A 26,513-nucleotide genomic window follows, 5' to 3' on the forward strand; every position below is an offset into this window, starting at 1 on the left:
GGACGGGGGACTCCCCCCACCGCCTCCCCGCTTTGCTGCCGGTGTTCCGTCAGCCCCGTCGGTTTGGGGGTCCCCCGGGTAAAGCCAGGGGTGCGTCCATCCTCTCGCCGTTCCGCGGTGCCAAAGTCAAACTCCCGCCCTGTGGTACCAAAGCCAAACCTCAGCCATGTACCCGGCTCTCACCGCCCCGGTGACGGGGGCGGCTTGCTGCTCCAGCACACCCAGTACCGGGGGAATCCTCCAGCCTGTGCCCGAGGAAAGCAGTCTGTGGCAGGGACATATCCATCTTTAGCCATGGAGGGTCCATCCCCACGTTGTCGCCTTCGGGCGAGGCTGGCACAGCGCACCCTCTTATAGTGGATCTAGCCTCGAGTGGGCTCGCACAGAGGATGGGCTGGGCTGTGACACTCCGCTGTCCTCCCCGAGCCAGGGTGGGTGCGAGGAGGCAGCACTGTGGGCACGGAAAGGGCTGAGTGTCCAGAGAACAGGGGGTGCCGGTGAGAGTAGACAGGGTGTGATCTCCAGGACGAGAGGAAATGGCCTCAAGCTGAGTCAGGAGAGGGTTAGATTGGAAATTAGGGGAAATTTCTTCATTAAGAGATGGTCAGGCGGGGGAAAATGTTGCCGGGGCAGTGGTGAAATCACCATCCCTGGATATGTTAAAAAGGAGTGTGGATGTGTCACTTAGGAACATGGTTTAGTGGTGAGCTTGGCAGGTAACGGTTGGTACTCGATGATCTTAGAGGGCTTTTCCAACCTAAATGATCCTTTGATTCCGTGATTTCTACTCCCCAGCCCTCTGGCTGTGGCGGTGCCTTCCCGTGTCCCCCCTCCCCTCCGCCCCCTGTTCCTGACGTCCTGAGCGCGGCTGCGGGAACACAATGGGGCCCTGAGGAGCGCGGCTGCTCCGGCTGAGGAAACGGCAGCCGGCTTCCTCCGCAGCCCTGCCCCGGCCCCGCAGCCCCGCACAGCCTGGACACCATGGGCATGTCCGCCGAGGACGAGCGCGCCGCCAGCCCCAGAGGTAACGGGGATGCTGCGCCCCGGGGAGCCGGCGAGCTGGGCAGGGAAGGGAGGCTGATGCTTGCGGCACGTTTTGGGGATTCCCCTGCCCTTTGCCTCACCACCCCCTCCTCCCTCCTGGATCTTTCCCCTGTGCCGCGGCTGGTGCCTTGTGTCCTTGCGGGGTGGCAGCCTGGCTATGCTTCCTGATGGTGATACCTGCGCCGGGGCAGCACAGCTCACCGCACATCTTATCTTCAAAGCTGCTGTCCCCCTCCCTAATCCCTTGGTCCCCAAGGCTGCCAGTGACTCCCCAGCAGAGCATTAGCCTGGCTTGGCACGGGGTGACAGCCCCGCGGGGCTGCAGGGAGTGGCTGGGGATGGGATGGGTGGGGAGTGATGAAACCAGGCACTGGGGACTGGGAATGGTGTGTGATAACTGTGCTGGTTCTCAGCCCTCCACTGTAGCCAGGAGCTCTTTGGCATGGCTTCGGACCCTGTGTCAAGGGGGACACAGCTGCATGGGTGCTTTGGGGAGACCAGGACCAATCCTGGTCTCCAATCCTGACCTTAGCCTGGCTCTCCTTCCTGCGAGAGCTGCCATCTCCCTGCTGACTCACTGCTGGAGTCTCAACCCTGCTGACAGCTTCCCAAGTGGCATCAGATCCCCTCAGACAGCCCAGCACTGTGTTTGGGGGAGCAGCCAGGATGTGTGCTCAGCCTGGGGACAATCTAAGCTGGCAGGCTGAGTCACAGCTCCCCAGAGCAGCCTTCTTGCTGCCACAGCTGCTGTGACAAGCCTGGGCTGTGGTGGTGGCATCCTGGGGGTCCCTTGCAGAAGGACCCTCTTGGTGCCAGGCTCCCCAGCTTCCCATGTCCGTGTGTGCTTGGAAATCCACTGGCAGCGACTTCCTGCCTCTGGCCTCAGGGGCCCTTCCTGCCCCACTTGGTTGTGCTCGCTGACCCCTGGCTTCATCCCCAGACGAGGAGTGGCCGGAAGCAGAGAAGGCTGAGAAGCTGGCGAGGGGGGCCGCTCTGAAATGGGCTTCAGGGGTGTTTTACCGCCCCGAGAAACTGGAGGGGCTCGGGCATTACCGGAGACGAGAGACGCAGAGGAACAGCTCCATCCAGTCCCGGCTGAAGGTGTGTGTTTGCCCATCCCATGGACACTTGCAGCCACACCCCCTCCTCAGGCAGGGATCCCAGCCAGGGTCCCCTCTTTCGAGATGAATCCTCTGTATGTCTTCTTTTGACTGAATCTTTTCCTTTCCTGGTGCTTGGTGGGTGAAGTGCAATTATAGGGCAGAGAAGATCCCCTTCACCCTCTGCCTTAACCCCAGGCAGTGTCTGAAGTGTTATAAAGGAGTCTTCTGTGTCTCCGACCATCCTTCAAAATAAAACACCAAGGGGATTCAGCACATTCCATGTGCAGGACTCAGCGCACCCCATCACTGCTCCGTCCCAGCCCCAAAGGCTGCCCTGCCCCACGGCTGGGAGGAGGCACACAACTCCAACCTGCCCCTGCCTGTGGGTCTGCACAGGGAAAATTCCATCTCTACACATTTGTAAGGGTGGTACCAGCCCTCCTGCACACCTCCCTCCTCACCCACCTCCCCTTCTGCATGACCCAAGGAATTATTAACTTCAGGACTGAATCAGTCTGAGCACCACAACTTTCTCCTGATAATTTTAGAGATGGTTTCTCCTCCCCTGACTCTGGATGAATTGTCTGGGAGGCCTCAGTGAAAACAGCTTGCTTCTGGTGATTCTTGGCACCAGGAGCGGGGAGTTAAATGAGTGAATAGGGCAGGGAGATGTGCCATTGCCTCTGCAGGGCTGGAAACGATGGCACTCCATTTGGGGGAGGGTTTATATTGCCAATGAGGTCCTTCATGCCTTGGGGGCACATGGGGGCCTGTGACCCACTGCTCTTTTGCAGAAACAAAGTGATCTTTTAAAACTGAAAGAGACATCTGATTGCTGTTTACCCTGGACCTTGTGGGGCTGGGAGAGTGCCTGCAACACAGATCATGCAGGTCTGGGGCAAATGGTGTGGAGCCCTCCTTCCTTCTGGAGCTCCCCTCCATCCTTTTCTGCTCCCCAGTCAACTGTCCAGTCCTACCTGGAGGGGGTAAGTGCAGGGCTGGAGCAGCTGCGGTCGGCGGCCCAGGAGGTGCAGAGCGTGTGCCAGGACCTGGGCGCTGCACGGTGGGCCCTGCTCGACAGCGCAGACCACTTCCAGGGCCTCCAGCAGATGAGGGAGCTGATGGAGGAACATGTGCAGCTGGCCTCGGTGGTCCAGGTGCTGCCCCAGATCTTCTCGGGTAAGGCACTGGCCCAATCCTGGTCAATATGGGCTGGAAAGCACTGGGGGAACCTCATTCCAACCACGGGCTCTGTGCAGGGCTCATGGCAAAGCCTGAGCTGAGCAGGTCACTCAGGCTTTGCCAGTTGGGTGAATGAAGATATCTGTGCTTCCCCCGGGCCTGATTCAATGGTGTTCCCACAGCCCCAGACCTTTCCCCTCACCATCTCCTTGATAACTTGCATCTATGTTCCTGGTGCAAACCCCTTCATCTCACACTCAGTGCTGGCATCTCTCCTCCCTCTCCCACAGTCCACGAGGTTTTTTCCCATATCCTGCAGCTGCTCCATGGGCAGCATCTCTTGGAGGCCCACGTGGAGCTCATGATGGTGGAGCAACTCCGGGATGACATCCTCTCCCAGCTGCACCTCCGTGGGCTTTCCAGTGCCCAGGCAACTGTGCTGTCCTACTTCAGTGGCCTGCAGGACCTCAACGAGAGCCTGGCCAAGCAGCTATGGGACATTGTGGGCAGCAGCCTGCAACTGGTGCGCGAGGACCCTGTTCTCTTTGTCACTGCTGTGAGGATCATTGAGCGGGAGGAGAAAATAGATGACACTCTGCTCTTGGAGGCCACCTTCCTGCCCCCTGGCCGCCCAAAGGGCTGGAGGCAGAAGTTCCACCAAGTCCTCCAGGACACCATCAGAGGAGCCCGTTTCCATGTTCCCCGCATGGATGCTGAGGGGCCAGGGCTGGCCAAGCACCTGGCAGTGCTGCAGAAGGACATCGTGTCCGAGCTGCGCGTGGTGAAGGACCTGATGGTCCAGTGCGTCCCAGCTCACTACAACATCCTCAGCGTCTGCACCGCCACCTACCACCAGGCCCTCGCCAGCCACCTCCAGGAGATCCTGCGGGAGGACCTGGACAAACAGGGACTCTTCCTCCTCCTTGAGTGGGCGCTCCATGTGTACCACAGGTCAGCACCAACCCCAGCACCAGCCAAGCGGGGGATGTTGTGGAGAGCTGGGTTGTTCACCAGCTCATGGATGGGTTGGGAGAGTATCTCTGGCTGCCAGGGGATGACCAGGAGGGCAGAGGGGCAGGTAGGAATTTCTGGAAAACAGGCCTTCCCAGCCCTGCCCACCTCTGCCCTCCAGCGCAGAGATGATGGGTCACCCTGACCTCCTCCCAGAAGTGGATGTTTCTGCTCTGGATCCCTTGATGCCCTCTGAGCTTGTGGATCAGACAGAGAGGAGATATGTGATGAAAGTCAAGGTGAGTGAGTGGGACAGGGACCCAGTGACTCCCACTGAGCCAAGCATCTGCTCTGACAGCAGCTGCAGATCATGAGCCTGGGATGAGGCCCAAGAATTGCTGCTGTGCTATGCTGGGTCTCAAGGGAGTCTGTACTTGGCTTCTTGGGCTATCTGTGGTGGGTGTCCATCCTGCAGGCTAGCGTGTTCGAGTGGATGCAGAGGACGCTGGAGGGGGAGTTCAAAGAATGGTTCAAGGAAGAGGAACCTGAGACAGACCATCAGGGCTTCTTCCAGTCAGCCTTACCTGCCATTGTCATGCAGGTGGGACTCCAAGAACATGGGTACAGGTGGAGCATGGCCATGCTGAGACCTCTCAAAAAGGAGTCTGTGGCCTGCAGGCTCTCCCTGAATCACTTCCACTTTCCTCTTCTGCTGCAGATGCTGAATGAGAACATCCAGGTGGCTTCCTTAATCACCGACTCTCTGCAGCAGAAGATCTACAACATGGCCCTGGAGGAGCTTGAGGCATTCCTGGGCTGGTCAGTGGAGCCACTCACACCCCTGTCCACCCTCACAGACCCTGGGGCCATGGCCAAGCATCACAGGCTGGCGGTGGAGATCTGCTCTGGGGCACCCAATGCTGATCCAGGTCACAGAAGGCTCAGCAGCCTGTGTACCCATGGGGCTGCTGTCTCAGCCTTTGGGGGCATCAGCTGCCCCAAATGCTTGCCTGCTGAGCCCTCCCAAGGGGATCCAGAACAGATCCCACTGTCCCACACTGCCCAATGACCTGTCATTCTCCAACCTGGTGGCAGGATCTGGAAGGAGCCAAGTGAGCTGGGAGGGTCGTGGGAGGTCCCAGGAGCATCCCAGGGCCAGGTCCCTGTGGTGGGGCACCTGGGGCTCTGCCTGGCCATCACAGCTGCCTCGCTGTGTTGCAGCCTGCGGGAAGCCCTGGATCAGTGTGGGAAGGAGCACCGGCAGGACCGGGCCGTTCCCAAGTACTACATCTCCCACCTGCTGGCCGTGCTCAACAACAACCTGGCCCTCAGGTAACCTGCAGCAGCACCTGGCAGCTCTTGGAGCAACACCCAGCCCATCCTTCCTGAGACCAGTGTTCCCACTATGCTTCCCAGGCTACCTGTACCCTCTCTTCTCTCTCCTAGCAATTCTGTCTCCTCCCTGCACCCTGACACTGCCTGCAGAGAAGTCCCTGCATCCCTCCAGGCTGCTCTAGACAGGATGCAGAAGAAAGCCACCCAGCTTCTGCTGGAGGAGCTGCTCCTGGACCTGCAGGTATGTTGGTCCAGCACCTGAGCTGAACCCAGCAAGAACAGCCCTACTGCAACACCCCAGGCTGGAGTTCATTCCTCCCAGGGTTCCTGCCATGCACTCTGTACCCTGCTATCACCCTGCAGACATCTCTGCCAGCCTGTCCCCCAGACCCTGATAAACCACCCGATGTCTGCTGCCAGCAGCACCACCCTGTATCGCCGGGGCAGATGGCTCATGGCCCCCAAATCACTAACAGACAGAGACCAGAGCCATAGCCCCCCCGAGCTGCCTCATGCTCCTTCTGGCTGTTCCATGGCAGAAAACCAGCTGGGGAGCAGCAAAGTTTGTGTGGAGGATACGAATCCATGTGCAACTGCCCGAGTCGTTTCCTGCTACTGTAGTCAAATTTAGCTTTCCTGGAGTCTGGACCAAAAACCTGGAATAATTAACAGCATTACTATTTAGGGCTTGAATGCCATGAAAACAAAGGAAGAGCCAAAAGGTGAAGAGCTTGCAGGCAGCAGTGGCCCCAGCAGAGACAGGAGTGTGTGCCTTCAAGCAGGAAGACAGGCAAGGACAGCAGGGCAGGAGTAGGAAATCAAAAAACATGTTATGTCTACACAAGGGAAGTGAAGAGGAATGGAAATTAAAAATAAAATCACAGCAGGACAGGCCAAAAGCAAGTGTGTGAGGAGCAGCTTGCTGCCCACACCTCAGGTGCACATCATGACCTAGATAAAGCCCCAGAATGAGGTTCTCAGGGTGTTGGGGAGGGACAGCCCCAGTGTTTCCATAATTTCCTAACCTTAACCACTCTGCTGTTTTTACATTGAGTTTTGGCTGGCAGCAGGGGCTTGAGGGCTTTGCAAGGCAAAGTGGCCGTGGTGCCAGGCAGCAGCTGCGGGTGTTGTGCTGCTCTGAGCTGGCAGCCCTGCGGAGATGCAGGGCACAGACACTGCTCCTCTGCTCCCTTCACAGCCCCTCTGCCTGCAGCTGCCTTCCCGCAAGTGGCTGTCCGGGTCCCAGCTCGTCGGCAGCATGTGTGAAGTGATTGACAAGTATGCCAAGGATTTCTCCCGCCTCAGGAAACCCTTGTTCACGGTACCTCCTGCCAAGGGCTGCTGGTCTGTGGGATAGGGAGGCTGGGACAGGGGGCCGTGCCGGGGTGCAGGATGCTGGGAACACTGGAAGTCCGTGTCCTCCGGAGCAGCCCCGCCACACGGGGATATTCAAGGCTTCCCCCAAATCCAGCTGTTTTCCCTGTCCCTTCGGTCAGAGGTCTTCCCAGGAGATTGTTCCCATGGCTTGGTGTTGTATCAGCCCTTTTTGCCTCTGCCTTTCCCTGGGACGCTGGGGTCTGGACACCCAGGCAATGCCAGCGCTAACAACTGTCCCCTGCCCAGCTCCTGCTGGCGGAGAGCGAGCTCCTGGTGGCGAGCCAGTACCTGCGGGCACTGCTGCAGAGGAAGATGGTGTGCAAGGGCCGGGAGGAGAGGGGCCAGCTGTGCCACCGCCTGCTGCAGGACGCCACGCAGCTCCGGGAGCTCTTCTGTGGCCTGGTGAGAGGCGCCTGGGTGCGGAGGGGAGCCGGGGCTGTGCCACGGAAAGGGAGCATCACCTCACCCCCCTGCTCCCCTCCAGCCCACAGCCCACGAGCAAATGGGGCTGTTACATTGGATGGTTGTGAGGCCAGCATGGGAGGAACTGGCTGGATTAGGGACTCTGGGGACCGTCACCCTGCCCAGCAGCCCCTGATGGGTGGGACATGCTGAGTGGGAAGACACCAGCTGCAGGTCCCCACGAGGGCACCGAGGACACAGCTGTCTCCCCAGCCACTGCAGTGACCTCCCCTGGGTCTCACACCTGGCTGCTTTCCCCACCAGGGACTGGAAAAGAGCCAGCAGAGCCTGGAGGCTGTTTTTGCCCTGCGGGAGCTGATCTGCCTCAAAGACCCAGCATTACTCAGCCTGGAGGTGCTGGGCTTCATCAACAAGTACCCCGATGTCAGGTAAAGTACTGCCCAGGAGAGCCAGTCTTGGGCTGCACCCTGTGAGGTGACACAGCAGAGCAGGCAGAAACCTGAGCCTTTACCCCCTTCTCTCTGAGGTTTCCTTTTCCCATGCTCCAGATTTGAGGGATTCTTCAAAAGTCCCAAGGGCAGAGGTGTAAAGAAAATAGCAGTTCTGGTGCAGCATTTGCACATCTGTATTTGGTGGCCAAACAAGCGGTGAAAAGTGACAAAACACCAAATTTGGAATGTCAAAACCAAATTCAAAAGGTTTGGGGGGATTGATTTCAAGAAAATGCTACTTTGCCTGGTGCAAAGCACCAGTTTTCCCCTGGCCTTGGCTCGGCTTCTCTGGATCAGGGGGATTTGCAGGACACGAGCAGTGCCCAGGCTCACCTCTGCCTCTCTGCCCAGTGACGAGCACGTCTCCACCTTGCTGGATATCCGCGGTGACGTCTCCAAGGAAGTGCGGCACGTGGTGCTGGAAATGATGGCTCAGCACCCCCAGGTCCTGCCCGAGGGCTACCGGCCCATCTTCAGCACCATCCTGGTCCCTGTGCCGGAGCTGCCCTTCTGCCTTCGCAAGGGCAAGTGTGCCTGACCCTGCCTGGCACTGCTGGGGCCGTGCGGGGCAGTTCTGTGGCTGTGCGTGCTGACAATGGAGGTGACAAGTGGCCTCCCCTACACACAGCACCTTGTCCTGTGCTGGGGACAGGCTGGATAAAGGCCATCCTCCTCTGGTCTTGCCCCATGAGAAGACTGTCCCCTGCAAGCACCTGGGATACCTGGGCTGGGGGAGATCCAACCTGCAGCTATTTTGCTGGCCTGCTGGGACAGTGACTGAGGGCTGCTCAGGCTCAGGCCCACTGCCTGCAGGAGAAAGAAGAGTTGCAGAATGGACAGGAATCTGCAGCTGGGGCAAATTCACGTGTCCATGAGGCTGCAGGGATGTTTGAGTTTCCCCAAGTCTCCAGACAGCCCCCTGAGCCAGTGTGTCCCGGCCATGGAGGCTGTCACCATTCCAGCTCTGGAGCCTTGCTGGGACCAGGATGGCAGGAGGGTTTCAGCCATGGGAGGTCCTCTGGGGTTGGGTGTTGCTGCTCCACCAGGCTGGGCCCTGCATGGCTCATGGGGAGCTGCTGAGCCAGCTCATCGTGGTTCACAGATGCGGAGGAGAAGAGCACAAGCTGTGTCCCCACCCTGGACAGTGCCATCAGCCCTGTGGGCACAAAGGGACAGCTCTGAGTTCCTGCTGACTGCCAGACTCCTGGCTCTGGCTCATTTGCCAGCATCCAAGGCAGGAGTGCAGTTGAAGGCTCTCAAGCTACACGGTGTGTTGTCCTGCTCAAAGGTTCCTCCGTGATGGGCAGCACCACCCTGAGCACTGGCTCTCCCTCCATCCTCTGCTGCTGCCCAGCCCTTGGCATCTCCTCCCAGGTGCCGTGTGAAGATCAGGAGCAGTCTGTGTCTCTGCCTGCACCCTTGTACCCAGCCCCTGCAGTGCCCTGGGAGACCTCCATGCTCTGCCATGCTTCCCACCCTGGGATGGGCCATATCCCACTGTCCTTGTGTGGTACCACTGCTGGAAATAAAGGCCTAAGCTCTGCACTCGCTGCCCAGTGTCCAGGCTCTGCTCCCTAGAGGGTTGGGGCAGGGATCCATCCCCGTGTTCAGCATCACTCCAAACCTGGCTCCCTGCACCTTGTGCCAGCTCAGGAGATCACCCAGGGCCCAGGGGATGATGCAGACACTACATACCTGTTGTGCAGGACAGAGGGGGCTGAGTGCTCCCCAGCCCTGGTGGCTGCAGTGCTAGGGGCATACTCAGTGAAGGGCTCCACCTCAGCTTGGGGAGGTGCCCACTGTCCTCCCTGGGGCTCATGGTGTACTTGCCCAGCTGGCCACAGCTCCCCCCTGCCTGGGAAGGTGCCTGCCCTCCCCACCTGCCCCCACTGGCTCTGGGACTTGTTCACCTGCACCATGGACATGGATCAAAGGGTGGCCATGAGCCCTGGGAACATCCAGCTGGGACCAGCTCCGTGCCAGGCCAGGACTTCATGGCCATGTGGAAAAACAGCTCTAGTCCCAACAGATCTGAAACAAGTCTGAGCACAGGATGACCTCCCACCCCAGGCACTGGTGCCCATCCCAGCATGTCCAGCCCCACTGCTGCCCCAGCTGTGTGCCCACAACCAGCCCCCTGTGCCCTCCACCACAGCCCTGTGGTGCTCTCCCACTCCAGCTCCACAGGCTGCAGTCAGAACTAACACAACCCATGCCAGCAAAAGCCCAAGCCCCACACCAGGTGTCTTTTGACAGTACCTTCCCACGTCCCTGTTTGTGTGTGGCACAGTATGTGCCAGGCTTGGCCTGTCTCTGCTGCCCCTGCCCACAGCTGCCCACAAGGCCACAGGGAGACCTTAACCTGGCCAGCCATGAGCCACGTGGCTCCCTGGCTGCTATAAAGCTCGTGGTCTCCAGGGGTTGAGCCTGTCTCCTTTCAGGATGGCGTTCCTGTGGGTGGTTGCCTGCCTGGCCCTTGCCAGCGCCGTCTCAGGTAAGCGCTGCCCATGGGTGTGGGAAGGTCCTGGGAGTGCAGCAGGATGCGAGGGAGGGTGACACAGAGTCACCCACACCAGCACAGGCAGCCCCCAGATATGAGTCCTGAGCTTTTGGATCACCCTGTGCCTCTCCTGCAGGCTGCGGGGTGCCCGCCATCAGCCCCTCGGTGGCCTACAGCGAGAGGATTGTCAACGGGCAGAACGCTGTGCCCGGCTCATGGCCCTGGCAGGTGTCCCTGCAGGTACAGCACCGTCCCTGGGCACTGCCCTAAGCACTGGCATGGCCAGCCTGGTGCCACGATTGGGCACCAAGGGGACCTCTGCCTGTCCCCAGCTTTGGGGTGTTCAGCCCACCCAGCCCCAGCTCCTCTTCCCTCTTCCCTCCCCAGACCCGCACAGGATCCCACTTCTGCGGCGGCTCCTTGATCAACCAGTACTGGGTCGTCACAGCTGCCCACTGCAACTTCGAGTAAGGAGCGACACCTGCCCAGCCCACACCGGTGGCACGGGCAGGGCCAGGGGCTCGGAGCGTGCTGGGCATCTCTGAGTGGCACTCAAAGGGTGCCCCAAAGGCCTGAGCAGCCCAGGGCTTCCTCCCCAGTTGTCCCCATGGTGGCTTCCCTTGGGTTCCTCATGCCCGTGGCTGCCCCCAGTGCTGCTCCCATCTGGGGTGCTGGCTGGACACATGTCCTGACTCCCTCTTACCTCCTGCAGCCCGCGCAGCCACGTTGTCGTCCTCGGGGAATATAGCCTTGCTTCCAATGCTGAGGCCGTTCAAGTGAAGACCGTGTCCAGGGTGAGGCAGGGGGACACGGTCCTGGGACGGGGCTGCAGCTCCCGCAGGGCAGGCATGAAGTGCTGCGGTGTTTCTCTCTCTGCAGGCCATCACCAACCCCGGCTGGAACCCCAACACCATGAACAACGACATCACCCTGCTGAGGCTGTCCTCGCCCGCCCAGCTGAACTCCCGTGTGTCCACCATCTGCCTGGCCCCTGCCAACCTGGTTCTGCCCAACAACGCCCGCGCCGTCACCACCGGCTGGGGACGCACCAACCCCAACTGTACGTGAGCTGCAGCTTCAGGGAGGGCTGCGTGCAGCTGCTGTTCTTCCTCGGGGCTCTGAGGCTCCAGGGGTGTCTGTGGGGGTGACAACTCCCGTACGAGTGGGAAGGGGGAAGCTGGGCAGTGGAGTAACCCTGTCTGAGCTGGGTGTGCACATGGGTGTAGGTGTGTGCTCAGGGGCTGGGTGCGTGTGTAACCCAGGGATGACTGGGCACAGGCACAAGCCTGCCCTTTCTCAGGGCTGCCTGCACGAGGTGAACCTGGGAAGAAGGGGTTTGTTGGCATGGAGGAGGAGGGAGCTTTGTATGGCAGTACCCATGCACCTGTGGAAGCTTGCCCAGGGCACCTGTGTGCTCTCCAGGAGACCCACAGACACTGAGGTGATCTAACAGTGCTTCTTTCCCCTAGCCCAAGCCTTGGCATCAGTCCTGCAGCAGGTGACCGTGCCCCTCATCTCCCAGAGCCAGTGCATGCAGTACTGGGGCAACCGCATCACCAGCGCCATGATCTGTGCCGGTGGGGCTGGTGCCACCTCCTGCCAGGTAAGGAGACAAACTCCTGCTGCACAGGGTGGGTGGGAAGGATATGCGGGGTCTTGCTGAGCTGCCATGGCCTCACAGGGAGGGTGGAGGAGCAGGGTACATGGGGTCTTGCACTTATGGAGTCAGATATTTAAGCTAGAGCCCCTGGCTGTGTGCAGCGGATCAGGTGGCCGGGGCAGCCGTTTGGAGCATGTGGCAAGAGCACTAAGCAGGAATCTTCTCTGCAGGGTGACTCTGGTGGACCTCTGGTGTACCAGAGTGGGAATGGCTGGACCCTGATTGGCATTGTCTCCTGGGGAACCTCCAACTGCAACATCAACACGCCGGCCATGTACACTCGTGTCAGCATGTTCCGTAACTGGATCGACACCGTCGTTGCTCAGGGCTAAAGCTGCTGCCAGCGTGATCCCTTCACTGGGATTAATAAAGTATCACCATTTGCTTGTGCCAAATACTGCCTCTGGCTCCTTTCTTCTCACGATGCAGAGCAGGGTCAAAGACACATGGAGGAGCCTGGAGCACTCTGTGCTTCTCTCCTGAACCCCAGCACTTCCCAGAGCTGGAGCTTGGTGGGGAGTTTCCTGGAAATTAAGGCACAGCCGACATGCAGGCACCTGCCTTGGAGTGCTGCACTCTTAATCCAGGGTAAAAGGGGAGACCGAGTGGTCAAAAAAACCAGCTTGCAATGGAAGGTGGGTCTTGGTGGGTGCACAGGATCCTAAAGGATCCCTGCCTGCAGTTTAAAAACATGATTTGTGTAGCAGCTGGGAACACAGAGCTGAAAGGGAGAAGTGCCACGGGCAGCTCTTAGGGAAGGTGGAAGGGGACGGCTGGAGAACAACACACTGCTTCACACCTGCAGATCTGCCAGGTAACAGTGGGAAACTGAAGGACACTGCAAATGAAAATTTGAAGCTGAAGACAAGTATCAAGGCCAGGAGACAGGCTTTCACTCAAATGTCTTGAGACAATGGCTGGCGGACAAAAAAATAGTCTAGTGGGACATGGGAGTAGCAAGACACATGCTCAATGAATTACAATCCGGTTCCCAGCAGCTCAAAATAGAGCTGGTGATAAGGCACTGTGGAGAGAAGCAGGATCAGACTGTCCCAACATGAGGTGTGGGGTTTAGCTTTCCTGACCAGTGATGTGAAGGTGATACAACACCTTTCCTGTAATAAGGACAATAAATAATAAATAATAAATAATAAATAAGGACAGCAGAGCCATGGGGTACACAGAATACATGGACATGTTTTAGCAGACAGAGTACACCAAATAAATAATTCTGTACACTCTAACTTGAACATTACAGACTAATTACACTGGGTCCAACCTCATCTGACAGGACAGTCCTTAGAGTAAAGCCAGGACTCGAGAGGCAAGGCGGGGTGTGGGACACTTCTCCAGACAGTCCCGTGAGGAGAGCGCCTGGATGAGACCGGAGTCGCTTCCAAACTGCTCCAGCCCAGCACCGGAAACCGCGCAACCGAGAATAGCATCCAGTGGCGGAAGGGCTGCGATCCCAGGGGCCTCCCGGGAGGAGTCCTTCCCCAGGGAAAGGCAACAGGAAAGCTCCCGGCATCGGGGCACCCGCGCAGGAGCTGCTGCTCTGTAACACCCCTCGCAAAGATTCTACATTCAGCAGACAAACAGTGCAACGACCTCTGCAACAGCAGCCAGAGTTTGCCCGTCACACACGAGGGATCTACAGTATCACCAGGCAGGAGGGGACATGGGACAGGGGACAGTTATCACCAGGCAGAGCTCCCGCTGCCCTTGGCACACCGAGGGCAGAAGGCACTGAGCTCCACGATGCCGCTTGCCACAGCACATCCCTGGTGTTCACATTTATTTCTGTGGGGAGTTTCCTGCAAATTAAGGCACAGCTGACATGCAGGCACCTGCCTTGGAGTGCTGCACTCTTAATCCAGGGTAAAAGAGGAGACTGAGTGGTCAAAAAAAACACCAAAACCCTCCCAAGAGTGGTGAAGGCAACTTGGGGCTGGATACTGAGTGATACAGGCACTTGGTGACACCTTCCAGGAAAAAGCTGAATGGGTGAGAGGCCTGGTCACAACCACCCTCCCTGCAAATTCTAGGGCTCAAAGAAGCCAATCTCTGTGTTGCTTTGCATCATTTAGAAAACTATGAGATTTTAATTTATCCCACCTCAAACTCCCCCAAATCTTTAGTATCATTACTTAAAATGGCCCCACACAGCCTAATTAGAAGCCTGTACCAGCCACACAGTAGTTGCCCTATGTGGTACAAGACTGAGCTGAGCCTGCACTGCAGGTCCTTAAAGACACCATAAGGAAGCTTTTACCTCGCCCCAGGACTCACCAGACCTGCAGAGCCAAACCCAGAGCTGCTGCCCAGCAGCCAAGTGAACCATCATTCCTATTCCAGTTTGTGCATCAGATAAAAGTTGACCTTCTTAGTACTGCAGTCAAACATCCAGGTAGGAAACAGGACTGAGAAATGGAGCAGGGCCTCAGAAATAATGTAAATTACCAGAACAGAAAATATCTGGCCTAAAAGAGCAAAGCACCCGGATTCCAAAGAAGAGTGTGAGGGTTTATCATGTCCAGAACAAACACGTGAAGCAGGCCCTGCACTGCAGCTGGTTTCCACATCACTCCCAAAGCCAGCAGGGCTGAGCCCTCTTGTCTGGGCTCAAGCTCCTCTCAAGGCTCTCAGGCTTTCCTTCACATATAGCTGTGTGCTTCCAAGAACAACACAGAGCAGGAGCATCTGGATGCTATCACAACTGCAGTGTTAAATGGCACAGACCTCTTCAGGATCAAAGGAAGGGTGGTTTCTATCCCACTGGGTTGATGTGTTAAGATTTTTAGAAGCCTGAGTGAGAAGTAAATCCAACACGGACTGGTAACTGCTGTTTTAGGAAAATACACTACATGCTCAAAACCCTGGATGCGAATCTTCAGACCCCCCCCATCCACCCATGCAATTTCTGGAAGACTTTCTCACATTCTTTTCCAATAATCCTCAACAAAAATGGTAAAAATCTAGGAATCAACAGGCCACATTCTTTGAAGCTGTAATTCTCTTCCCCAAGAGAGCAGCTGAACTCCCAGGGCAAAAGGATGGGACTTTTTTACACAGTACTGCTAAGTTCCAAAAGACAAACCACCTTAATTCCCTTTACTCCTCAGGAGCATCTCAGCCAGAAACAGGGGATGCAGCGAGGAGAGGGCTGTGCTTGGACAAGGACACACCACAATTTGCCACTAGGTGTCATTCCCACTCCACTTCCCCTGCAAGAACCAAAGCAGGCAGAACAGAAGCACTCGGATTTCCACCCCAGATAACAGAGACTGCATTCAGTGGTGGTCTGGAACAGGCAGGTGTCACCTCTGTCCTCCCTGCACATTCAGGACCAGAGGAAGGTTCCCAAAAAACACTCTGCGACCCAAATTAAGAACCACCATTAGGAGTCAAAGAAGGACATTAAAAAATTAAATGAAAGAGTAGAAAAAAGCATTTCAGAGAGATTTTAGTTTCTAAAATCCCCAAAAAAGGCACTCCTGGAAAGTGTAAACTCCTGAGACTTAAGACCAACAGAGCTCTGAGCTGCTCCTGTGGAATGAAGACAGATGATCAAGGTAATTCACAGTGAAGAGCTTCTTAGAGGAGAGATTGAAGGCACTGGACCATGGCTCAGAATTACAGCACTTTGCTGTCCCACTCCGCACCAGACCCAACTGAAAACGTGTCCCACTTGCAAGATAAAAGCACCTGAGGAATTGTTCTTAAGCCTGACCTTCCAACGTGGCATTTGGACCATCACAGTTTTCCAGACTGAAAAAGATCACTGAGGACTCCAGGGTCATTCGGGCAGAGCTCTGCTCATCTCCCCTCTGCCCACACAGAGTTATTGTCTGGCTGCAAAGTTCCTATGAATAATGGATTTAGGAGAAGAAGAGGGAGTGAGCCAAGAGTGTTAAAACTGAACGATGCAAGGAAAGCCTGTAAAGTTTATACTGACTTTTCCACGCAAACAAGAAAACATTGCATTTGTGAAAAGAAATAGAGTTATTTTTTTAGAAAAGCCAAAGCTCTTTAAGGGATGGCCTTGGTCCTCTTCCTGCAATTCCCAAGCAGTGGAGTGCCCAAGGACCACAGAGACCTCAATACCACGGGGAGGCAGTTGCAGCTATCCAATATTCTCACATACGTGATGGATCCTCCCTTCTGCCAATTCACCCCAATCACAGAGCATCACCACCAAAACCTGACACTGTCAGGAACCTACACAGCAACCTCCCACACCCCAAAACATATTCCAGCCCAAAGTAACCACAAAGGATCACTCTGAACTTCTCCTGGTGAAAAAGATCAATGAAGCAAAAATAGCCACAGATGAGAAGATTCTTGCTCTGCCTTGTGAAGGTGGAGAAACAAGCGTGGTTAGCCCAGAGCTTTATGTATTCCTCATCCCGTAAGAGAAAGATAAAGGAACAGCATGGGCAAACATCTGTATACGCCATGTGCATTTTGATGGCCTAGTGGTTAAGGGGAAAGGTCTCAGTTCTAGAGGTCTTGGCTCAGTTCATCAGTTTGACCCCCTCACACAGGCAAAATCCCTGTTTTGTGGATAAACGTGCAGGATAATCTGGGGAGGGCCACAGGAGCAGCCAGGAGGTAAAAGCAATCACAGTGCCTGGAGTGATGCTCCAAACACACCAAAGCCTCTTCAAGGAATGGCTCAGAACCAGAAATGCTCCGAGGGAGCCTCCTGCCACCACCTGACCTGCAGGGCCCCCACGGTCCAGTTGACACTGGCCTTGGAGGGGCTTCTGCTTTTGGAGAGCTGTTTGCAGAACCATGAGGGACACTCAACTGTTCATGAAGCAAAATGTGGCAAGCTGCCTGCTTTGTCAGGAATCACATCTAGTTTATAGTTCATGGTAATAAACTAGGAAAAAACTACATGAGGAGGTAAAAGATGCTGAAAACATTTTTGTTTGCAGTCCACAGAGTTGAAAAAAAACCCCAATATTGGAGAATTCTGTAGTATCTGTTAATGCTGATGGAAGAAAGACTACATGTGACATGGTAGGACAGGCTGCTCAGAGAAAGGGCAGCCTGCAAAGGATGTGAGGTTTTCAAAATAACATGCAAAACCATGCAAAGGATTTCAAATTCACTCCTGCTACACACAGTGGCTGTCCTCAAGTTACTTCTGCTGTATTCCCCACCATGTGCCTGGGCACACCAGTCTGGTTACACATATTTACAGCCTGTCCCACCTTTGGGATGGGAAGCACAACCCCAGAAATTCCCCCTCCCCGCCTGTTTTTTTTTTTCGCCTTAGCACAGAAAACTCTGATCTCCCACTAAAGCTGCTTTGCTGTTTGCTGACTAGGGATGACTGTGACAGCTCCCTGGAGATGTGACTGACCACTTCAGCCCTGCTGACACTGAAACACAGAGGCACAGGCATCAATCCTAGGAAAAGGCCAAGCCCACCAGCCCCTTGAGCTTGGAGTGCCTGCATCTCCAGCCCAGAGCCAGGCAAGCCCTTCCCAAGTGCACAGCACAAAGCAAATCATGTGGCTTTGTAAGAAAAGTTTCATTTTCCTTCACTGCTGATCTTGTCTCTACTACCATGTGAAGCCAAATCCATGCTGTGCCTGTGCCATCAGCCCCACCTTGCTGCTCTAACTGGTTGAGAAGATCTCAGCAGGCTTGCACAAAGCTCAGCTCTGCAGCCCCCACCTCCCCTGAGAGTCCTTTGTAAGAGCCCATCTCATCACCCATACAGCACAAGGACACGTGAGAGGCAGCTTTTTTCTGGTGAACTTAAGTCACCCCTCACAGCTCTAGGGCATTTGTACAATGTCTCCAGGGTATTGTCACTGCTGACACTCCCAGACTGACCTTCCACTACTCAAGGCCCTACCCTGATGCTATTTGTGGCCACCCCAACAGCTCCCACCACCACTGATGCAAAGCAGGGATGGCAGTGCTGGGGCAGCACGGGCACACAGAGCAGGGGAGCCCTGTCAAATCTGCAGCCAGGGAGCAGCCTGGAACCACCAAAGTTCTGGTGCAGTGACGTGCTCGGTAACACCGTGCTTACAGTGGTTATAGCCCATGGCAGTTCTGCGGTGGGAAGCACATCCCTAAAACTTCCTCCCTCTTTTTTCCCCTTAGCACAAAAAACCTCAACCTCCTCAATCCTCTTCTGAGGGATGTGAGGTGTGTAACACATCAGAGACACAACAGAGCCACAACAACAACCAACCCTGCATGACAGGCACTGGTCTTGCTGCAAACAGGGACAGGACAATTCCAGGGGTAAACCCTTGATGTCATCAGGCAAGTGATCCCTTGGGGGAAACCTCACAGCTTCCCAGCCCTCGTGGAAAACTGCTGTCTGGCATCTCTTTGGCAAGGAGCTGGTGGGCAGCACAGCAGTGAGTCAGAGCTATCCCACTTCTGACTGACTCATTCCAGCTTTGCTGCAAAGGCACCACGGAGTCTGACTAAACCAGCTCAAAATCTGTGTATACATAATTTTTAAATACATATACACCCCCACACGTGTACGTGCACACACGGACGTGCGTGCACAGACACACCAAGTGATTTCTTCTTTTTCCCATACACAAGCGAGAGAAACGGAACGCTCTGGAATTAATAAATAACTATGAACAACTAAGCTCCTGGGCTACAGAAAGAGCTCTTCTCCCCACGTGGCTCCTTAATTTGTGCATTCCTCGAGGCTCCGAGCTGTGCTCCGAGCCCACAGGGACTCCCCCGTTCCTGGCGTGTCACACAGCAGGGTGCGACGGCCACCACAAGGTTCCCTTTCCACCGCACGGGGTGAGGGGGACACCTCCTCATGGACGGGGGGAACGCCTGCAGGGAGGGAGGGAGGGAGGGACGTGGCTGCTCCTCCCTGAGTGTGTGCACACCAGAGGAGACCCCTGGCAGGGCGGGGTGCTCAGCCCGTGTACTGCTGCTGGTAGCGCAGGTTGAGCTCCCGCAGCTCCCGCTCCCGCACGCGCCGCGACTTGTTGGACTTGGTGGAGCGGCTGGAGCGCGTGGACTGCGCGGACTTGGTGCTCTGGCAGCGGGAGGATGCCCTCTTGAGAAGGTTTTGGGAGATGGAACGGTGCAGGTTCTTCATGGAGGAGGAGGCTGCCATGCTGACCACCCAGGGGTGCTTCAGGGCCTGCAGGGCCGTCATCCTGTCACTGGGGTCCACCGTGAGCAGACGGTCAATGAAATCCTTGGCCAGGTTGGACACACTGGGCCAGGGCTGAAACACAAAAGAGGTGGTTGGAATGAAACATCCCGACACAGCTTTGTTGATTAATTAATTCCTCCCATGTCTGCAAGGCGCTTGGGGGCATTCTGCTGCTTCCCTTCTCTCTTTTATCCTCAAATCTTCCAAGCTGTAAGCGGCAGTATCTGCCCAAGGAGAATGAGACACAACTACTTCTCATTAGGGGAAGAAGCTGAATTAGTGGAAAATCTCTGCAGGTACATAGGTGCAGAGTAGATCCCTCCAGCAGCACTCAGTAGCTGACCCTCCAGCCTGCAGACACACACCCATGTGCACACACTCAAGGGTCTCAGTCAATCCCCAAATCCAACTCTCTCCAACAATGGCTGGGACTTCCCTGCTCCATCTGATCCCCAGATCCTCCTCGTTTCGTCCTCGTCCTTAGAGATACACACACACATGGATATCCCCACTTCCAGGCCTTGTCCAGCTCCACATTCACCAGCAGTCACACAGTCACACACCCATCCACACACTGTGACTGCTCCACTTGCTCCCTGACACACACAGGCTCCCAGACTTATGTCCTGATCCAGCTGCTGATCCTTCTCACATCACCTTCCAAAACACTGCAACTATTACCAGAAGCACAGTAACTGTATCTCATTGAAGACCCTCCCCTGTCCAAGTGCTCTCTATCCAGCAAAGCCATTACTGCAGGAACAGGATTCTGACACCAGACCCACAGGGCTCTTCTGACTCTTCACCTTAAGGCACATATCTAGGGAGGAAGCAATGACCTGTGCACTGATCCTGGAACCAAAACTAGGCAGAATTTTCTGCTGTGGAACTTGGTTTTACTCCCAAATGGAAATTTAGATGTTGCTACAGGTTAACCCTGGAACAGCAGCTCAGCCCAGCTGGAAACAACCCCAAAAATGTTCTAAATATATAGAAATGTTAGATATAAGAAATTTTCAATAATGTTTACCAAGGAAAGAGGAAGGAATTTGTTTTACAATATGCTAGTTTTAAAGAAACAAGACCAAAATAATTAATTAGTCCTATAATAAATATCCTCCCAGCACACCCAAGAATGACCACAACAACTTATGAGTCAAACACCTACAGCCACAAATGTTGAATTGTTTCATTTCTGACAAAATGCTGTATTTGCACTAAGGTGGGAAGTGAGAACATTTCCTTCAGCATGAGGTGAAGGCTGGACTGTGGACAAAGCTGTGAAGAGAAATGTAGTAAAATCCACTGTAAGGGCAGAGAGCAGAAGGCAGTATGGCCAGCAGAAAACATCAAGTGGTGAATGGAGCCAGGCAAGAGCAGGTTTCTGCAATCACTGGGTATTTGGGGGTCTCACCTGTCCTGAAACCACCAGTACTGAATTTTTCAAGTCTGTGGAGATCACATCTCAAGTTGCATTAAGAAAAAGCCTGAGCTGACTCCTGCAATGAAGATTTCCATATAATAATTGTGACATATATGTAACTGAGTGGACACACCCGTGTCTTGTTAAAAAAGCAAAAATCTGCTATTCTGTGCCTCTCATTCTTCTCTTCATTGGGTGAGGAAGAAAAGCACCCAGTTATTTTAAAATTCAGGGTTCACTGACTGTACAACCAGAAATAATGCCCTCTTCTTGTGCAGAAGGTCTAAAAAAGGTATGTCCTGATTTTCTGGAGGTTTTTAATTCATTGCTACAGAAAGCAATTTTCTTTTCAAAAGACTCAAGCCACCAGCAAGAGAACAGATCCCCAGGAGGAGTTTTTAATGAAAAGGAGGATGGTGTAAGAGTTCCAGCACTGCTCCCAGCCCACAGCCTGTCAGTGCATGGCCAGGAAAGGTGAACTTGAGCTTCAGCTGAGGAACTGGCTGTGAGGGGGATCAGCATACCACAGTCTTACTTTACAAGGACTAAAACAGTCTGGCTTACTCAGCTGAAGTTGGATACATGATCAACTATGCAAGAGAAGAGACTGAAAATAATATTAACTACTTGATATAAAGAAAATACTGCTATGTGAATAAAAACCTATAAATGGTCCTGAATATATTCAGAATAGAAATGGAAATACTCAATGCTCAGGAAGGAAGCACAGCCTTCTCCTGCAGATCAGACACCACTTCAGTGCTTTCAGCAAAGTCAAAATTCACTCCACTCTACATTTCAAGAATTAAATCCAAACAGACAAACAAAAAATTCTAAACATTCAAGCTTTTCTGTCACAGAATCATTAAGGTTGGCAAACACCTTGAAGATCATCAACTCCAACCATTAACCCAGCACTGCCGTGTTCACCACTAAACCATTTCCCCAAGTGTCACACCCACAGGAACACTTTTGAACACTTTCAGGAATGGTAATTCCACCACTGCCCTGGACAGCCTGTTCCAGTGCCTGACCATACCTTCAGTGAAGAACCTTTTCCTAATATCTGATCCAAACTTCCCCTGGCACAACTTGATGCCATTTCTCACAGCTTTATAAAGAATACAATTATAATATCATATATAAATAAAATAAGTTTGTCATAACCTGCCTTAAATTACTTTTACTTAGCTGATGAAATGTACCTTGGCAATAAATGGTAAGAAAAAAGCAGCAGGTTGTTAGAAAAGAACAGGGACAAATTTTGATCACAGACCCATGAAAGTGTTTGTTTATGAAGAAGGTAAATAAAATAGCAAAAATCCTTTTCAAATTAATCAGGCAAACCACAATAAAAGGTTCAATTGTAACTGAACACACTGGTCTGTTTTGCAGAATGATGGACCATTGAGGAGCTCAATCTTCATGGCGTTCACAACAACAGAACCAAAAAGCTGACTCTGCCCTGCCATGAGGGAATATAAATCACATTGCAAGCCTATAGATTCCCAACAGACTTTGGATAAGGTATTTCATTTCTTAAATAATAGCAAGGTAGATCAACTTGGAGGATTTAATCTTCACTGGCATAATCTCAGCTAATCCCAGGTGGTGCCATATGTCAAATGGTAACACATCCCCTTCCCTTCATACTCAAATCTCCAGCTGCAGACCTCAGGGGTTCTCCCTTCCACTGATGGACAGATCCAAACGAAACCCAAGCAACAGGAGGTTTTGCCTCCACTCTTCCAAGCTTGCACTGAAAAGCTTTTAAAGACCCATTTTCTGTAGTTTTTTTATGACTCCCTTTCAGCTATTCATTCAGCTAAAATCACAAACTCGTCATTACCTGGCTACACTCCATCAATCCCTAATTCCTTCTTCCCTTCTCCTCCTCCCAGAAGCCACAGCCCACCCCATTCTGTTTCCTTCACAGAGGACTCATTTTCCACTTCCAAACAATCCTAATGGGACATCCAAGCTAATGATACATCTCTTAAATTTATCAATTTTAACTCAAAGTAAAGGTAAATGCAGATGACAATTTGCTCTCTGTACAGTAACTTTTTAAGAACTCTTTTAAGAACTACCATCTTCATTTCTGTTACTGGCAATTGAAATGACTTAAGATACCCACCCTGAAAGTGATTTTGTTTCCCTCAGATGGAGAAAACACATTCACACAACTCCAAGCTCACGTTTTTTTCCTGGGCATTTCTTCCCCTCTTCCCCTAAAACCTTTTACCTTTCTGAATATGGTCCCTCAAAGAAATACAAGCACCCCCATCCTCTCTTTTTTACCTAAGTCCAAAGAAATGCAAGAGATGCTTGAATGAAAAGTATTTGAGAACTGGCACAACAGTACTTGGAAATACATCTTCAGGACATGCAGGAGAGCATTATTTTCTCTTCCAGGTGTAAGTTATTGCAGAAACCTGGAATATGAGGCAAACCAGGAGCTGTTTTGCTGTCCAGATGTATTCAAACTTCAGTCAAATGAGATTCTGGTGAGTGAAATGAGCCTCTAAACACCACAATATCATTTCAATCTTTTCAAGTCTTATTAAAAGATGTCAAATGTGATGATCTGGAATTTGAAGAAATCTATGACTTCTGAGGGCCTGGGAACTGTGATACATAACCAAAACCTTGAGAGGCCCATCAAGTTTAATGAATCCTAAAGAAGAATAAACTCCAAACAAAAGCACATTGGATTTCTCATTATTCCAATTACTCTAGTTTTGCCACAAATGTTGAATATGGACTACCTGCAATTAGATTTTTCTTATGGTCAGCAAACACAAATCAGTTTATTGATCTGTTTACACAGCTGGAGGTTTGATTTGCTGCACCACACACATCTTTCCTATTTCACTGAAGCTTTTTCTTTAGTAATACGTAAGGCTACATTCTACTGATACAATTTGCAACCCCAGTCCCTGGAGAAATGCATCCGCTCTCCAGAAAACTTGCATCAGTTGACAAAACAGCAGTTTTAACTTAGCAAAATCCCATTAACCCTCCAAATTAATACTGCAGGGCAGCAACAGAGGGTTAGGTAGGAGCTGAGGAAGGTTGACACTGGTGTGTTTGGGCAGGACACAAGTGCAGGACATGAAGGACTGAAGCAATCCAGGAGATTCTGCCCATCTGCTTCCCTGAGGAGAGATAGAGAAATGCTTGGATGGAAAATGCTCCCATCCAGTGGCCATGAAACTGGATCAGCTAAACTCTATCAGACAGCCTTGCCTTAAAATCTCAGTGCTGCAATGACAAATCCTGCTCTTTTGTTGCACAAAAAATGCCACAACAGTGTCACAAAAATGAAGAGAAGTCACCAATATTCTCATTTCTGTTTCTCTAGAAAGTAATTTCAAATGCGATGCAGTTTGAGTACAACTTCTGATCCCTTTGTTAAGACACTGTTCCTTCAGAAAGATAAAGTTCTGGTGTCTTTCTGCAGAGAAGCACAGAATGGTTTGGGTTGACATTGACCTTAAAGCTCATCTAGTCCAAACCCCTGCCATGGACAGGGACACCTTCCACCAGCCCAGGTTGCTGTGAGCCCCACCCAACCTGGCCTGAACACTTCCAGGAATGGGGCAACCAAAGCTGCTCTGGGCAACCTCTGCCAAGGCCCCAGCACCTGCACACACCTTAAAAGAAGGTGGAATAGCCTCTATATTTTGAGCTGAATCTCAGCAGTACTGTGTTGAATGACAACACAGACTTCCTACATGTGATCAGTTTTTCTAACAGCTGCAATCATGTCCTCTGTCAGGGATACCTGTGATACCTCAAGCAGTGTCTGCTTCAAAAACCTCATCTTTCATGAGACAATCCCTGGATACAGACTCATTTAACACTGGAGCCTATTGGCCTCATGTTGGAGGGAGGACTAAAAATCCACTGGAAATAGTGTCTGTAACTCTAGAATTTAGCATAGTGACTAAACCCATGATCCAGCACAATTTAAAGGAAAAAAAGAAGTGTGGGGAGTAGAGCTGCAGAGGGATCTTCTGGTTAGTATTATGCAAATGAAAGAAGGAACAATCATCTGACTTCAAGCTCTGCTTTTAGTCTCAACAGTACCCACTGAAGGAAGGATATATACTAATTTCCTGATTCCTACCTAAGTTACATGCTGTTTTCAGGAGAAGAAAGACAATGTTTATGAGGAAGGTGAGGGAAAGGCCTGATCTCCCTTGCCAGTCAGTATTTACAAAAACATGAAGCAGAAAACATGTTATCACAGCTGCAAAAGATTATTCTTAGCCAAAAATACTGTATTCCAGTGCCACTTATTCCTAGGATGAGTCTGACTGAGCTGCAGAAGCATCAAAGCACCGAAGAGACTGAGGAGCCCTACAGCAGCACATGGGTTCCTGCAAGGTTTTCCTACAGAAAACCTTCAGATGTCTACTTCAAAGTTTCACAAGATGAAATAGATTTATTGAGAATAAGCCTGCCCCAACAAATAGACTGGGTTTAATGCATCCACTTGGTCAGAGGGAACTGCTTTCACATCGTGCCCTTATCACCATTAGCATCAATGCTCCACACCACAGGAGATGAGATGAAAACATTTCTGTTGTCATTCCCACTTGATGCTGCACTCCCCATCGTGCCAGCACAGATAGTCTGGTTTGTGCTAACAAAGTGAGCCAAACTGGGGAGTTTCTGTAAATTTTTCAGCTGGGGTTTTCAGCCCAGCCACTCCTTGGCATGACTCACCAGATGGCTGCAGAAGTCTCTACATCAACCCAAGAGAGCGACTGGAACGGAGTCCAGAATTAGCAGCACTTCAACCAAGTATGAAACCCATCCCACAGCCTGCATTGCAGCCTCAATGACAATGGGAGAGACTCCCGTGGTGGAGGCTTTGCTCTGGTCCCTCAGGAATGCCAGCTGCTGCTTCTAGGGTGCACTAGCATTCCCTACAAAGCATCTCCTGGACTTCTAAGCTGCATAAAACACACGGTGCTTCACCCATCTGCAACTCCAGCCCTGCTAGATAACAAACTAAGGGGAAAGCAGCGTCTTTTACAATGCCTTAAAGAGCTCTCAAGTGTGTTATGTTTTATTCAGACTTAGGCTCCGAGGCTGGAGGAGGAGGAGGAGGAGAAGAAAGAGATCCTCCTCTGAGTGTCACTTAGGCTGGGCGATTGCGTGCAGCGCTGTGCTCTGTGTGATTAAATCCCTTCACCACCCCTGCTTGTTATTCACATCAGAAAAGCTATTGAGGCGCCGGCCACGCCGACATGAGGGGAACAAACAACGTGTTGTTCTCTGCTTTGAACAACCAACCCACCTCTCTCCCCTGCAGCTGATGCGAGCATGGACCCGGCGAGCGCCGCACAGAGCTCCCAACACGTGTTGGAAACAAACCCCTGACCTGTGCGACTGCTCTGAGTGTTGGAAACAAACCCCTGACCTGTGTGACTGCTCTGAGTGTTGGAAACAAACCCCTGACCTGTGTGACTGCTCTGAGTGTTGGAAACAAACCCCTGACCTGTGCGACTGCTCTGAGTGTTGGAAACAAACCCCTGACCTGTGTGACTGCTGCGGATCTCCTCACTCAACTGGATGGACACAGGCAGGGGTGGGAGCCAATGCTCCAGAAGCAGAGCAGCTTTCTTTTGATCTGCTGATCAAAATGAGAAGATTTTGGATACCAGAGCAGAGGCCCTGAATTTTATTCTGCCTGCCATGGGAGCTGCTGTAAAGTGGTGACCAGAGCCTGCACTGCAAACAAGTTAATGACTTAAATTTATTTTCTTTTCACAAAAATGACTCCATCTGACATACATACGTAGTGCTGAAGGCAGCAGACATCTCTCCAGCTTCTGTCATTTTTCA

The 26,513-nt window shown here is 52.8% G+C and overlaps 3 protein-coding genes across 3 annotated transcripts in view; 2 read left to right on the top strand and 1 right to left on the bottom strand.

Annotated features, from left to right (window-relative positions):
* Positions 1–18: 18 nt before the first annotated feature.
* Positions 19–8,923, top strand: EXOC3L1 (exocyst complex component 3 like 1). Its single transcript, XM_063410846.1, has 13 exons — positions 19–1,024; positions 1,985–2,145; positions 3,107–3,326; positions 3,620–4,280; positions 4,462–4,579; positions 4,756–4,881; positions 4,999–5,099; positions 5,502–5,612; positions 5,727–5,856; positions 6,814–6,936; positions 7,239–7,394; positions 7,719–7,843; positions 8,258–8,923. The coding sequence occupies exons 1-13, from the start codon at positions 982–984 to the stop codon at positions 8,442–8,444; spliced, it is 2,262 nt and encodes a 753-aa protein (XP_063266916.1). The 5' UTR covers positions 19–981; the 3' UTR covers positions 8,445–8,923.
* Positions 8,924–10,010: 1,087 nt separating this feature from the next.
* Positions 10,011–12,422, top strand: CTRL (chymotrypsin like). Its single transcript, XM_063410855.1, has 7 exons — positions 10,011–10,400; positions 10,543–10,646; positions 10,794–10,873; positions 11,119–11,200; positions 11,286–11,466; positions 11,876–12,009; positions 12,237–12,422. The coding sequence occupies exons 1-7, from the start codon at positions 10,349–10,351 to the stop codon at positions 12,396–12,398; spliced, it is 795 nt and encodes a 264-aa protein (XP_063266925.1). The 5' UTR covers positions 10,011–10,348; the 3' UTR covers positions 12,399–12,422.
* Positions 12,423–13,243: 821 nt separating this feature from the next.
* PSKH1 (protein serine kinase H1) overlaps positions 13,244–26,513 on the bottom strand; it is a 30,176-nt gene continuing 16,906 nt past the window's right edge. Inside the window, exon 4 of the mRNA XM_063410593.1 lies at positions 13,244–19,303. Coding sequence (XP_063266663.1) covers positions 18,986–19,303 — 318 coding nt within the window. The 3' untranslated portion in view covers positions 13,244–18,985. The remainder of the gene's footprint in view (positions 19,304–26,513) is intronic.

The sequence above is a fragment of the Prinia subflava genome, chromosome 13 (assembly GCF_021018805.1).
Source record: "Prinia subflava isolate CZ2003 ecotype Zambia chromosome 13, Cam_Psub_1.2, whole genome shotgun sequence".
NCBI classification, from domain to species: Eukaryota; Metazoa; Chordata; class Aves; order Passeriformes; family Cisticolidae; genus Prinia; species Prinia subflava.